The sequence below is a fragment of the Thunnus thynnus genome, chromosome 22, assembly GCF_963924715.1.
Source record: "Thunnus thynnus chromosome 22, fThuThy2.1, whole genome shotgun sequence".
NCBI lineage: Eukaryota > Metazoa > Chordata > Actinopteri > Scombriformes > Scombridae > Thunnus > Thunnus thynnus.
Window position 1 is genome coordinate 21846499 of NC_089538.1, and position 16492 is coordinate 21862990.

General features: G+C 39.9%; 1 protein-coding gene across 1 annotated transcript in view; it reads right to left on the bottom strand.

The window, feature by feature from the left end:
* dachb (dachshund b) overlaps positions 1–16492 on the bottom strand; it is a 113855-nt gene that overhangs the window by 50059 nt on the left and 47304 nt on the right. The window contains exon 2 of the mRNA XM_067580528.1: positions 1350–1465. Within this exon, the coding sequence (XP_067436629.1) occupies positions 1350–1465 (116 nt within the window). The remainder of the gene's footprint in view (positions 1–1349; positions 1466–16492) is intronic.

The window sequence follows — 16492 nt, forward strand, 5'->3', positions numbered from 1 at the left end:
TTATCCCACAATAACAACAAAGATGTGAAACCAAGCGGTAACCTCCGGGGCTGAAAGATGAAGCCGATGCTGAAGTGCCAAAAGCTGCAGTTCCTTGAACGACCACTTGAGGCTCCAAAAGCGAGTCAATCCCCATAGACCCCCATGTTAAAATGCCCAACTTTACAGCCTGGTACAATAAACGCTTTAGGTCTCTGTAGCTAATTTCCTCTTTCATGACAACTGTACGGGGGTCGAATTTTTTTTTAACTCACCCGTTTAAATTTTATTAAGCCGTAAAGTTATGCATAATGACGGATGTGGCTGCTTTGAGTGACAGGTCCGCCAGCCGCTAGGTGGCTTGTTTCAGCCATTCGGCCCGCCTCTTTGCCCATTTTTGATTGGCTGGAAGTTCGGGAGATGGCGACGGCCGGAGCTTCAAAACCGCTCTTCAGAAACCGACGGGTGACGTCACGGTAACAATGTCCATATTTCTATACAGTCTATGATGTGAACGTTGAATACATGACTTTACATGTCAGTCCTGTTTAATCTATTAACACATATCTACATGTGTCCTCCAGATTAAACGTTGGTCCGTAGCGACACATGGAAGCGTTTTCTCATCTGTCGCCCCAAATTAGCAGGATGACATCATTTGTCTGTTATAAATCACTGATGATAAATGAATGTTTTATCATGTGGCAGCGCTGCGGTTAAGGTTTGATTAGGTTTAGTCATAAAAACCAGTCGGTTTGGTTTAAGAAAACATCCGGTTTAAGTTGAAAACATGAAAGAAAGCGTGTTGAGGTGATGTTTGTTGACCCGTCCACCCACCCAGACCTCCTCCCTACACGCACTTTACCGCTCTGAGATAACGTCACCTGATTTCCTGCTTTGCTCCAGTTTTTATCACTTGAGCATAAATATGTAATTTTGAAGCATTTGCTGACATGACTGTGACTGTTTTATCTGTTCTGCTGATTTATCCTGAATCTGTTTGTTTTTTCAGCTGTTTTACTCTAAAATTTTTTTTAAAAACTGAGCAACAAGGCGACCAGCTGAAAATTAGGTCAAACTAGACGTCCTTTACTGTGTTCCTGTATGAGTTGAGAACCTTCTCCTACATCTTAACTGAAATAAAACATTAAAAAACCAATCAGTGTATCTGTAAAGTTCAGTACATCGTCTCAAACGTGACATGAAAAGTTGACATTTTGGATGTTTTTCACAGGACGACGTATCCCATCGATATCCATCTGCGTCGCTCCTGTTCGATAAATAAATCCACGGAGAGAATGAAAAGAAGGAGTTAAAGTGATCACTCCTCTCTCTCTCTCTCTCTCTCTCTCTCTCTCTCTCTCTCTTACCAGTGTGTGACAGCAGGTTGGGGGACAGCAGGCCGGGGAGGCCCGGGTGCAGCAGCCTGGGGCTTTCCTGGATCCCTGCACCAGAACAACGCTTCGGAGGACGGCCCGGACGAGAGCTGCAGGGGGAGAGGAAGGAGGAAGAAGAGATTAATTACTGTGACACAGAAACACATCCTCAGCCTCTAACACGGAAGATCTGTTGACGTTAGCGGCGCTCATTTTCATTTTTATGTTGTATTATTTGTATCTCTGTTTATATTTATCATATGTACTTTTAATTGGGTATTTACATTGTTGAGTATTACTACTTATTATGTAGTTTACAGGCTAAAAACTGAAGGGAGATAAACACTAAGGAAGCACAACAAGTATAAAAAAAGGGAGCAGAAGCACTTTGGAATGACTGAACATGCTATTTATGTCTATTATTATGACTATTTTTAGTTAACTGATCAATCATTTCATCTTTAAGCTGTAAAAAAAATAATGATAAATGCCCAAAGTGATGTTTTTAAACTCCAAACTAATCATTTTCTGACAGAGAACATATAAAACTGGCTAAATGTAAACATTTCTGAAGCTGTAAACAGATTATATATGAATATCAGACATACATCTGGTAAACAGGTGCGTGGGAGATGGAGTCATGTTGATTTTTTATGTATGCATATTTCAAATGTCGATGCTGTAATTGACTCACTTTTGTTTTTTTTCTTTTCATATTATAAGTTTATTGCGTTTACTTAAAGATCCCCTGCAGACACGAGACCCTTTAAGACTGACATGGTTTTTCCACAAAAAAAAAAGTTGAGTTAACTCGTTAAAATTACATAAAAAGGACATAATGCGTGTGCACCGGAGGCTTCAGGTCTCTACATCACACTTGTATGAGTTGCATACTGGACCATGATTGACTGGTTGTGATGTCACAAATTACACTCGTAGGTACAACGACCCTTCACCTTTACAGCAGATAAATGTGAAAACAAACACACGTCATTCTGCACAGAGAAGCTCAAACACACACTTGATTAATTGGGTAACAGCCGACGTCAATTTACACTTTGCTCCAAACTTGTAAGACTTCAGTGATGCTGCACGATTATCAAAGTTATAAAAAAGTCTCATTAAAGTGTCCTGAACATTAAAAAAATTAAAGTTTTCTTCAATCACCTGCTGCTTTGAGCAGTAAAAGTGCATTAGCTTTCGTTTTCTTTTCTTTCATTTGATACTTGAAGCTTGTTTTTTGGGTCTACGGTGATGGAAAGTGTCTGGTGTACCGTCGGTTCGAGTATCACTTCAGCAGTCAGAGCTGACAGCTGGATGTTCCAGCAGAGACAGCAGGTCGCTCAGACGTAATCGAATCACAAACTGACAACACACAGCGCTTTCAGAGTACTTTCACCGGCCGCCGTACTGGAAGAGAGTGAAATTAAAGCCTGATTGGCTGATTTCAAGACACTCCAACAAACAAGGGGGGGGGAAGGGGGGGTGAAATCTGATTGGTCCTGTGCGGCGGGGTCGTTTTTATAGTCGGTGTCTCCGGGTAAAACGAACGTGACGAGCATGAAACCGTCTTTATACTCTGTGACATTTTCACACCTCCAAGTACTAAAACCGGCAGAAACAGCAGGAGTTGCCACATCCTAAAATATCCCCCACTTTAAAAACAGACAGAGCTCAATTTTTTTTTTATCACTTAGTTCGGTTCTGGACATGAGAAGAATACTGATGTAAGACATGGAAACACAGATTTATGATGACAGTGACAGAAAATATAGTAAAACAAAAGTACTTGAAGTCTGAAGTCAACACCAGATAAAACTTATATTAATATTCTGAATATCTAAATGTTTTCTTAATGTGTTCAAGGTTTCTAACATCCAAGTTGCTGGTCAGGTTCAACCTGGTGGGAGCTTATATTCAATTAAATATGTGCACGTTTGCTTTTTTTTATTGGCTGATTCCACTATTTTCAGACTAAATTTGACAACTTTTAGGTCAAATATATTAATGATTCAGTATTTCTCATCCATTTAATTCACAAATGACTTCCTAGGAGGTTTCCTGGAAGTAATTAAGTTAATTGGAACTAATTTAAGTGAACATATAAGGAATTATTGGGAAATATAACTGAACAGATAACTCAATAAATACAATATACAGTAATTAAAACATTTCATTTCGATTTTTGGGGTGTTGTTGGCGGGAATCTCACCTCTTGACCTCAATATTTCTAAAATCTTGGCTCCAGCTCACACACACAAACTCAATAAAACTTAAAGTTTAAAATGGAGCTGCAACATTAAATTAATCGCAAACTATTTTGATAATCGATTAACAGTTTTTAGGTGCAAATTCTCTGATCCCAGCTTCTCAAACGTGATTATTTTCTATTTTTTTTTAATTTTCTGTGAATATCTTTGGGTTGTGGACTCTTGGTCGGGACATAAAAGATATTTTAATTGGCATCTTGGGCTTTTGGGAAACAGTGATCGACATTTTTTTAAGTTTAAAACATCCAATGAGAGAGCCAGTGAAAGAGACGTTAACTTTGAGTGAAGCTAAACATGCTAACGCTGATGTAAAACACCATCTCTCACAAACACAAGCACAATTATACATGTTCTACATTTGCAAGTGAGCCCGAATACACCACTACAACACACACACACACACACGTACACAAGCCTCTCTCTCTCTCTCTCTCTCTCTCTCTATTTCTGTCACACATGCACAAATACATAACCTACTGTATTATGCATGTGCACGTAGGCATAAATAATCACTCAAACACAAGAATACAGTAACTGCACACTAAACATAAAAGGTACACACACACACACACTCACTCAGGAGGTGCGCATGCAGGCCAACTCTCTGCAGGGTGGCTAAGTAACAGATGGCCGTCCAAAGTCATTTACACCTAGAGAGAGAGAGAAAGAGAGAAAGAGAGAGAGAGGGAGAAAGACAGAGAGAAAAAGGAAGAAAGCAAGAAAGAAAGAAAGAGAGGACCAAAAACTAAGAGCTGTACAAGACATCGCTACAGCTACACCGGATGAGAATAAAATAGAATAAACCCTGAATGAATAGTCAGAATGAGAGATGAAGTAGAGGAATATTAAACAACTACAACCAAAAAGACAAGAGCGAAACTGTGATGACGCTGTAATGACAGTAGTGACCCTAACCGAGAGCTACTTCCAAGGCTAAGGAGTGGTCTATTACTAGCTAACCATGCTACAATATTATTAGCATCATAAAATTAATCTTTATTAGATTTGACGCTCCCAAACTTGTTACCTGAGATAGCGTTATGTTAGCTGAACACTTCAGTACTGTATAAAACATAATACTCTACTGTATTATAGTACTACGGCTAACTAGCTGCGCCGCAATACAAGAGCAATCAGAGACATGTAGCTTTAGCTTCAATCTGTTGCATGATATCACGTTTACAAGGTTCTGGATTTAAAACCAGACAGAGGCTGCGTCTGAAATCACTTTCTGTTTACTAAATAGTAAACGGATCCACTAAATAGTGCCCTCAAAAATTCCACAGTGGAGCAAAAAAGTAGCGTCCATGCTAACAATCACACACAATGCAATGAAGCGATGTTTGTCTTTTTTCTACTTTTATCTGAAATTGAACACCTATTGTTTCAAAAATTACTGTGAATTTCAAGTTACAAATCTGCAAACCACATACATGCAGCGCTAGAACGCAACGCTTCACAGGCGTAGCAACAGTAACTAAGGAGGGCGGGGCTTAGTGAAGCATTAAAAAGGGACATATCATGCTTTTTGTGGTTTTCTGTTATTTATATACTGTTATGATGTCGGACGTCTGTGTTAAATATGGTCAAAGTTATGAAGCTTGAGGTGAACATAAGTATAAATGCTCCCTGCAGGTCAAGAGCCTGCGAACGCTTCATTTGGGACAGTTTTTTTTTCTACCTTGCCGACGAGATGATTCCCATAAAAGGCCGTTCGTTCTGTAGCCTTTGTTGCTAAGTTTTTTCCACTCGCAGTTTTCGGGTTTGAACATGTACAGATGTATTTTAGAAGTTGACATTTTGGGTAAAGAACGAGAAAAAGTAGCTGCAGCTTCCAAGAGCTGACCAATCAGAACAGAGTAGATTCATCAGGAGGCGGGCCTTAAAGAGACAGGAGCTAAAACTGCCTGTTTCAGACAGAGGCTGAACTGAGGGGCTGAATAAAGGGCCAGTAGAAGATAAATAAGGAGTTTTTTGAACTGAAAATCATGCAAACGTTAGAGTTGGGCCGATGTCAAAATTTTCCAAACGGTTTGATATTAAACCAAATAATGGACTGGACCAGTAATACTGAATTTTACCTCTAGGTGTTGCACAATACTCAGCCGCTCCAGAGTGGATCATAATGAGAGCCCATGAATGAGAGTGTAGCGGCTTTTAGTTCTCACAACAACCATTCAACTTTTCTTCTGCTAGGGTGCCCTGTGTAGCTGCGGTGCTATGCTAGCGATGCTAGCTATGCTAACTACCTGCTAGCCGCCATGCAGGCTGGTAAAATGATCCGTTGTATCCGCAGGTTCTCTTCAAAACACAAACTGCTGTCAGACTGCTGGAAGCTGTAAGCAGCCCAACCGGGTTTATCCGGGTCATGGATGAGATCTGCGCCGTTAGTCCGGGTCATAATGTCATAACGACAAACGCCGGTTCAGTTGGTTCGCATAAAATCAAACCGGTTTAAGCTCGTACACTGGACCAGACGAGCAAAACCAGAAAACTACCCAACCTTAGCAAACATATTCCAGTAGAGGCCCAGATTAAAACTATAGATCTGTAAATGTTGACGATATGTCCCCTTTAATCACTATTAAATTATACTAATAAAGAGTCGAGTGGATGTTGAGCTTTTCAGGAACATGTAAGTATATCGGTCAGATCCCACTGGGAGTGGTAGAGAGAGGAGGGAGAGAGAGAGAGAAAGTGTGTAAAAAGATGTGGAGAGAAAATGTCTGAAAATGTTTTGGGGTGTGATCCTGTACGTGAGAAAAAGACACACACACGCTAACACACACTCACACGCTAACACACACTCACACGCTAACACACACACGCTACGAGAGAGGCAGAGGAGCATGAAGAAAGGGAAAACATGAACCTTCACTTTTCCTCTGAACTCTGCTTCACCTCTCTTTGTACCACACATACACTTATACAATAAACACACTATTCTCTCTCTCTCTTTAACACACACGCACACACACACACACACACACACACACACACACACACACACATATACACACAGGTGTTTGCATTCAGACCTTAAAGCCTTTCCATCAACAAATGTCCTGCTACCTTTCAACTTCAACACTCATACAATGGATACATGTTACACTACCAGGTGTGTGTGTGTGTGTGTGTGTGTGTGTGTGTGTGTGTTCATCTGCATCCATCCATGTATAAGCAACATTAAGGTGTGTATGCGTGTGTCCACGTGAATCCATGCCGTGTGTATATGTGTGCAAAGGACACATGATATCGCCTTCTCATTAGCCTTACGGTTCTTTGTTCAGAGTAATGACTGCAGTGTGTGTGTGTGTGTGTGTGTGTGTGTGTGTGTGTGTGTGTGTGTGTGTGTGTCCCGTAGGGTTGCCATATGTTGGGCATTAATCCTCGTCAACGGTCCACTCTCCTTACTGCACCGAGCACAGGAACAAAGAGCAGGTCACACACACACATCAAACACACACATGATGCTTTCACATCTTTAAAAAAAAAAAAAAAAAAAAAAAAGAGGAAACGTACATTTACTCTTATACATGCTACACACACATGTTTACTTAGGCCACTTTTGGAGACATTACATTCATTTCCTGGAGACCTAACCCTTACTTTAACCTTAATGACCCCAAAAATCAGTCTTTTCTCGAACGGGGTCACAGGCTTTTGTCCCCCCAAATTGGACAAACCGTCCCCCAATTATCTGGTCTTTAGTCTGAAACGTGTCCCCGAAAGTAGGATAAGTCAGACCCACACAGACACACACAGCCAGTCCGCTGACCTACATTCATTTTTTAACCCTTAACCTCGACACGCATTCAGACCCTTAAATAGAAACAAATCCGTTCGTCCTTCTCTGGCGGCGTTTCGTCGCTTCACCTGCCCCCTCGCACATCATCGCTCTCGTATGAAGCCGTTATACAAACAGGTAAGCCGTTGACCTTTGACCTCTGACCTTCTTATGCTATGAAGTCAAAGTCACCCTGCAAAGCAGCACAGCAATCAGACCTCAGTTCCTCTTTGATGTGATTTTCTTTTGAAGTAAAGAATAAATTAATTCGATGTAAGGCTTTAATTAACAATTATTTTCATCAGTGATTAATATATTGATTATTTTCTTGACTAATTGATTAATTATTTAGCCTATAAAATACCTGAAAAGTGAGTGTGATGTCGTCAAATTGTCTGTTTTAGTCAATCAAACTGTCCAAAATGCAAACATATTGAATTTACAATCACACAACATCGAGAATAGCAGCAAATCCTGGAAAACGTTTCATATTTTCTACTTTAAAAACAACTTAAACGATTATAATTGATGATAAAAAGATGAATCGACTATTTGTTGCAGCTCTAATTTGATGATTAACAGGAAGAAACATCTGCAAATTAAAACTTGTTTGACCACAAAATCTATAAAACCAATAATATAACAACATAGTTTATATCAATAAGAATTGTGCTAAATGTTTCCACATGTTTTATATTTATTAGTTAAGAGATATTTAAGGACTTAATGTGACACAACTGGTTTCTGGACTTTTTAGGCAAAGACTAAACTGCCCAAAGCTGTTATCAACCGTCAGGTCAGACACGTAATCTTGTTTACTTTCTTTCTTCTGTTTTTTTGATGCGATAAAATCAAAAGTTTGCCACATTTGCACCGCTTTATCTTGGCAAACGCTCCCCGTACGTCCTGTACAACAACAACAGCGTTTGGTTTTCTTTCGTCCGATGACGTGTTTATATTCCTCTAATTAAGGCATCAGAAATCATTCTGGTATCGCTACCAAAACACCGAGTACCGTTATCTGCATCAGCGTGATGTCATGAATGATGCACGAGAATCTGCATCATTACATCCCGTTGCCCGGTAACGACACACTGGTGTAAACCTGACCTGACCTTCTACCTGAGACTGATTGTCAGACTAAATCAGGGAATTTCAAGCAGAAATATCATTTAATATTCACAGGAAACTACTCAACCATTTATCCAAGATTCCCAAGACCACGGAAGCACGCACACACATTTTGATGTCATGTATTTTAGTGATGAGGTGCTTTTCCGACTGTAGACTTGTGATATGCTAGCGTTAGCTTGCAGAGTTTGCACTGGATGTCATTTTAATTTATTTTGAAGGAGCTCCACACACAACTTTGTGACGTCTGTATTTAGTCTTTGCATGTTTCTCCTATTTGTGCAGCAGCATCGAGCTCATCTCACAACACTAAAATAAAGCTGCAAGCGGCAGTTTGCAGGTTCAAACCTTTTTGCGCTCAACAGAAGGAAAATTAAAACCTGCGAGCAGCAACGAGCCGGTTTCAGGCTTCACAAAGGTGAGCAGAGTCACTTCAGTGAGTTTAATTCTGTTTAATGAAGAAGTGAAACCAATCACACGCTTGTCTCATCATCACAAACTTGCAGCATTTCAATAATATCAATAATAAAGAAACTCGGTGTGTGTGTTCAGGAAGTAGCGCCGGACGTCTCCGGTCAGTTTAAGATGTTAAAAAGAACATTTTTCAGTATGTTTATGACACAGAGAGCAGTGAACTGTGCTCCGCTGTTATACAGTACAAGATAACTTCAGATGTGTTAAACAAAAACTCTGCAAGTTATTTTGTGTGTAAAAACTGTAAAATGTCCCAATCAGTTCATATCTTGGTCGCAATTCTTTAATAACTTAATTTACTGTAAGATTTCCTCCTCAACATCCTCAAAAATGTTATTTGTTCCTTTAAAAAAACATGAATAAAGGCTGATAACACTTTTTTAAACTCTCAGATACTGATATCAGTATCAACCTCTAATAGAAATAATAAAGATGTGATGATATCTTCATGACGTTTCCTCTTTCCTACCACTGTCTGCACTTCATTCATGCATATATACACCAAACACACACTTTCTGCTCTATTTTGTATTATATTCTTTATTTTATTGTACATTTTATAGTTTTATTCTCTGTGTATTTATTCAGACTCTTCCCCCCACAGGGATCAATGAAGTGTTTTATTATCTTATATGATTCCAGTGAAAGTTGATAAACGATAATATTGATTTTTTGTGTCCAGTATTTGTCAGAAATCCAGTGTGAATCCACAGTTAGCTGCTTGTAAAGTCAGAGCTGAAACGTTAACGAACTGATTTAAACTACAGAGATGATTTTTGTAGATTAGGACGAAGACGCCACCTTCTCCCTGTCTTACAAAAGATTTCTCTTAAAATCTGACACATTGGTTCAAAAAGGGAAACTCCAGAGACAGAACAGTCAGCTGTTGTCTGTCTTCAGTAATTATAATAATGTCTCATAATCACCGAGGTAACGATTTATTGATGTTAATTAAAATGAGACGCACGGAAGCTTTCCAAATGTTTGCTGCTGATGTATTTTTTTGTTATTTGATGACCTTTTAATTGGCCAAGAACACAAAAACATGCCACGAATACGGAAAACATAAAGCTTGACATTTCACACACACACACACACACACACACACACACACACACACACACACACAATGATCTGATGAGCCACCTTGAAGTAAGTCTTCCCACTTTGACACACACGCACCCTCGCCTGTCCTCCCAAATGGCCGTTTCTATGGCAACGGAGCCTTGATCAATACTCCGTCATTGGCTCTGATGGCCGGTCAGGGTCGGTCACACACACACACACACACATACACACACACACACACACAAACAAGCATGGCGGTGAATAAGCACGGACTCGCTAACACGTTTGACAGATTGATTTAGCTCTGAACGTGCAGAGGTCACACACACACACACACACACACACACACACACACACACACACACACACACACACGCATTAAAACGGACACACACACACACACACTGCGTAGTTTATCAAAGCCTGGTGCGGTCAATACACGGGGTAGAGCGAGGGGTCAACCCTCTTTAGCTAAAATCTTTCATCTTCCTCTCCCTCCTTTCTTTTATCTCTCCATCAGCCGCTCATTCGTTTCTCCTCCTTTTTTGTTGTTGTTGTTGTTGTTTTTCTTCTTCTCTTTCTTTCATTTTTCTGTTTCAATCCTTCGTCATCTTGAGATTTATACATTTTCTCATCGTATTTGGTTTCTTTCTATCATTCTTCCTCCTTTTTTCCTCCTTTATAGGCTGAAAAATGTACATTGAACTTATTTAGTTTCACTTTTATGAACTTTTTTTCCCCTTTTACACGTATTTATTCATTATTTATCCGTCTATATGCACGTCTTTGCACATTTTTTATGTTCAGTCATTTTTATTTTGATATGATTTCTAGATTTGTTTATCAATTATTCATTGAACAAAACAGATTCCGACTAAAATGCAGAAAAACAAACAGACCTGTAGAGACTTAACAGACACTAAATACTAAAACAACACAAAACTAACGATCATTTTCATTATCAATCAATCTGTTGATTATTCTCTCCAGTAATCGATCAGTTGTTTGGTCCATAAAACGTCAGGAAACGCTGAAACACGTCCGTCAAACCCAAAGATATTCAGTTTACTGTCATAAAAGACTAAAGACACTATAAAATATTCACATTTGAGAAGCTGGAATCAGAGAATTTGGACATTTTTATCTTGAAAAAATGACTCAAACTGATTAATAGCTTATAAAAATAGACGACTGATAAATTAAATAGTTGTAAGTGAGTGATAAATAATTCTTATATAATAAATAAAAACAGTAACATGATGTCAATAATTCATAGTTTCAAGGAGGAAGTCTGTCCAGCATGTAGTGTTTTTAACCTTGCACTGTTTTTATTTTATTTTTATTATTTTGTTTTTGTTCAGAATAAAATATAACTTTATTGTCCACCGATGTGGGTGGACTCTTAGTCTCCACCGCCTCCCTCTCTCTCTCTCTCTCTCTCTCTCTGTCTGTTTCCTGTCTCCCAATATCTCGCCCCATCATAAATCCTGTCACAGATATACGTCCTCATCCTCCGTGTGTGTGTGTGTGTGTGTGTGTGTCTTTATTCTTTGTTTTGTAGCCAAAGAACAATCTATTCTTTTTAAAGAGACAACAGAGAAATGGGATATATGTCTGTCCACACACACACACACACACACACACACACACACACACACGCTACACAGGGGCATCATAATCATGGACGCTCACGGACTCACGGAGCGAACAAGAAAGAGAGAGAGAGAGAGATAGATAGAGAGAGAGAGAGAAGAAGAAGAGAGAGAGAGAGATGGATGTTTACTTTCCTCTGGGCTTCCGCCTCTTTGATTGGACAGATGAATGACTTCATTGTGTGTGTGTGTGTGTTTGTGTATCAGTGTGTGTTTCCTCCTTTTTGTGTGTGTGTCTTTCTCTTTGAAAGAGGGGAAGGAGATGGAGAAGAAGAAGATACATAAAGAAAAGAAAGAATGGAGAGAATGAAGTGAGTAAGACAGGAAAAGAAAAGAAAAAACAAAGGACGAGTAGAAGAAGACAGAGGTAGAGTGAAGTAGCCAATAATAAGTATTGATTGATAAGGGAAGTAGAGCGAAAATAATAGGGAGAAAAAAAAAAAATCACCTTAAAACCCAGAGTGGAAGAAAACAGGAAAAGTACATTGATTAACTGATGACATCTCTCTCTCTCTCTCTCTCTTTTCTTCTCATCCCTCGCTTCCCCCCCCCCTCCTTCTGTTTATCACCATCATCTCTGGCTCCTCCTTGTTGTCGTCGCTATTCATCTTTCTACTTCCTGTTTCAATCTGGTGTTTATTTTCTTACCTCTGCTGCTCTATTTTTAACTATCAGTCCATCTTTTCATCCATCTGGTTTTTTTTTCATCCAGTGGTTCCCAAGCAGGCGTTTATTGTGCAATTTTTTTTATATAATTTCATTAAATTTATATGAATTATGTTATTTTATACATATTTTTTTTCAAATATATGAAAACAGAAGAAGTCAAAAACAATATTAGAATCTCTGAACATGTTAAAAATATGGGTGGTGCCCTGGTGGCACCTTTGTTACATGTCATACCCCTCTCGCTCTCCACTGACTGTCAAATAAAGACAAAAAAATGCAAAAATCGCCCAAAAAAGATAAAAAAAACCCCCCAAAAATTCTCATTGGTGTCGTGATCTAAAAAGGTTTGGGAACTGTCTATGTACTGTATCAATCTGTTTATCCATCTATCAATCACCTATCAATCATCTATCAATCATCCATCTGTACAACAACATCTATCTATTATGTATATTTCCATCCATCCAGCTGTCTAAACATCCAGATGTTTGACTGGTGCTGTACATATATACATCTACCATCTATTTATCCATCTGTACATCTATTTCTGTATCTATCTATTCATGTATCGTTCTATATTTCCATCCATCCATTTATACATCTATCAACCTATATATCACCCATCCATCCATTTATACATCTATCAACCTATATATCATCCATCCATCCATTTATACATCTATCAACCTATATATCATCCATCCATTTATACATCAACCTATATATTATCCATCCATCCATCCATCCATCCATTTATACATCTATCAACCTATATATCATCCATCCATCCATTTATACATCTATCAACCTATATATCATCCATCCATTTATACATCTATCAACCTATATATCATCCATCCATCCATTTATACATCTATCAACCTATATATCATCCATCCATCCATTTATACATCTATCAACCTATATATCATCCATCCATTTATACATCAACCTATATATTATCCATCCATCCATCCATCCATCCATTTATACATCTATCAACCTATATATTATCCATCCATCCATTTATACATCTATCAACCTATATATCATCCATCCATCCATTTATACATCTATCAACCTATATATCATCCATCCATCCATTTATACATCTATCAACCTATATATCATCCATCCATTTATACAGCTATCAACCTATATATCATCCATCCATCCATTTATACATCTATCAACCTATATATTATCCATCCATCCATTTATACATCTATCAACCTATATATTATCCATCCATCACATATCCGTCCTTCCATTCATCCATTTTCCTCTATCCATTTTTCATCCAGCTCTGCATCATCTATCTATCCATGCATCAATCTATATTTCCATCCTTCCACCTATCTATCTATCTATCTATCTATCTATCTATCTATGTATCTATCTATCTATCTATCTATCTATCTATCGTTCAGCCACTCTCTCTCTCTTTCTCTTTCTCCAGAGGAACAGGTGTGCAACGGGACAAGAGACAAAAACACTCCTGCATTTTTAACCAGCACCTATTAAATATTAAACACCACACACACACACACTCTCTCTCTCTCTCTCACACACACACACACACACACACACACACACACACACACATATATGCACACACACCGGCCGACACACAATTGCTGACGAGACAAGTTATACAGGTCGATGGGCTAACGTGTGTCTGCATGTCTGTGTGTGAGTGTGTGATGGCTTTAAGCGTCATTACCTTACTTCCTAGGCATGTGGGCAAACACATGCACGCGCGCACACACACACACACACGCACGCACACGGAGGCAGGGATAATTCATACAGGCATACACGGTGCTCTCACATGTTAGCATTTAAGAGGTAAAACTATAACAGACTCCATGCTTTCTCTCTCTTTCTCTCTCCCTCTCCCTCTCTGTCCGTCTCCCCCTCCTCCTCCTCCTCCTCCTCCTCCTCCTCCTCCTCTCTCCTTCTCTTTGAAGTGCTCCATAACAAACTATAACAACAGGAAGTTTTCAATGCGCCACATTGAGAAGGAATGTCACATATGGTAAGAGGGAAGGAGGGAGTAATGAACACAGAGAGGCAGGATTAGAGGGTACAGTGTGAGAGAGACACACAGAGATAGACAGATAAAATGCTTCTTAACTCGTTGAATTATTGGATGTTTTTACTCGTTTTTAAAATATTTCATTTATAAGCTTATGGTACGGTCATTATATGTCACTAAGCATGCCACATATTAGAAATTAATGCATTAATTTTGCATGTAAGTAGTACTACACATGCTCTAGGAGACTTTAAGGGGGGGAAAAACGAAAAATGGAGACTGAAATTTTGCATTTTTTTGTCCATAAGTTTTCAATGCAGCACAAATCTCCATATATGATTGAATTGTTTTGACTCAACAATTGACTCCCATTCAAAAAGTGTCAACTTCTCTCTAGAAATACTGATGCAATCATTGTTTTCAACGAGGCATTATGGTCTCAGTCGCTAAATTCAGGCCTTCTAATAAGCGTGTTGGTGTTCGTTGTGGAAATTATTGCTCCGCTAATAAGATTTCCAGACTTATAGCAGCTTTGATGTCACCTGCTGCTCCCCCTGGCTCTGAGTCAGACTATCGTCGCAATAATTCCGTAAATTTAATGTTATTTGACTACGATACCTGCCCTGTTAGCACAATTTAGCGTTAGCTTCAGTCCTAGCTAGCAGGGCGTGTTTCCGCACTCTTTATTTGGAAGTGCTGGCTTTAGACAGCTCCGATGCAAACCAAATATGTGACGTCACACCTCGCTACGTCCATCTTTATATATACGGCCGAGAAGAGAACAGCACGGCCATGTTTGTAGTTCTGTTTCTGAAAAGTAAGGACACATTTAATCGTCGGTTTCGCCCATGCGTACGATCACGAAAACACTTTGGAAGATGCAAACTTCCTCCAGATAAGAGGTAACAAAATAATGTTTGTATTTCCTGTGAGAATCCCGTGTGACCGTATGAGGTGACGTACGGGGCCGGCGTGGCGTGCTACTAGCATCAGGAAGGGGTGGCTCACTGAGCTGACCGCCGCCTCAGAGGAGAAACATGCAAGAAAGATGAAGAGAGGGACGGCGGCGAAGGAGGGATGAATGTAATGAGGAGAGACGTGTGACACATGAACGAGGGAGAGAAGGAGGGCGGGAGGGGGATGAGGAGGAAGAGGAGTGAAGGAGGCGAGAGATGAAAATGAAGAAGAGAAGAAGGGCAGTAAGAGAAAGAAACACTTGCCCCAGCCTTCATCAGATCAATTTCACTACTCCCCTTTTTTTTTATTTTCTCCCCTCCAACATCCCTCCATCTCTTCATCTCTCCACAACTCTTCATTCTTCACCTCTGTCCATCCCTCCCTCTTCTTTCACCTGTCCTTTCCTCCCTCCCTCCCTCCCTCCCTCTCTCTATCAATCTCTTCCTCCGTCTCCCCTCCCTCCCTCCCTCCCTCTCTTTCTCTCTGCAGTTAAGTCAGTGTAATGTAAATGATGTGCCATCGATCGCCCCTGACAGTGCAAGGACGCTCACCTCTTCTCCTCCTACTCCTCCTCTTCTTCTTCTTCATCGCCCTGTCATCTCTCTCTCTTTCACACCCCTCCCTCACTCTTTTCTCAGCTGCTCTTTCCTCCACCTAACATCTTTTATCTCTCTCTCTTTCTCTCTCTCTCTCTCTCTCTCTCTCCGTCTTTCTATCTCTTCCTTGCTCGCCCACTGCCTCCCACGCCTGTCATCTTTCATCTCTCCCTCTCCCTTCATTTCACCCCCCCCCCTCCCCTCCCTCACCCCCCCATCTTTCTCCAACCATCATTTATGTCTCTCTCTCTCTCTCCCTCCATTGTTCTTTCGGAGCATCTGCTCTCTCTCTCTCCCTATCTGCCATCTTTTATCTCTGTCTCTCTTCATTTCTCCCCCTGTCTACCTCTCTCTCTTTCTCTCTCTCCCTTTCTCTCTCTCTTTGCTGTCTCAGGTCTCTGCAGTCCATCCAACCTGCTAGGCTCGCTTAAAGGAACACAGACCACCACTAAAGGTTCAAATCACATCTTGTTTCGTCCAGTAATCATCATCATC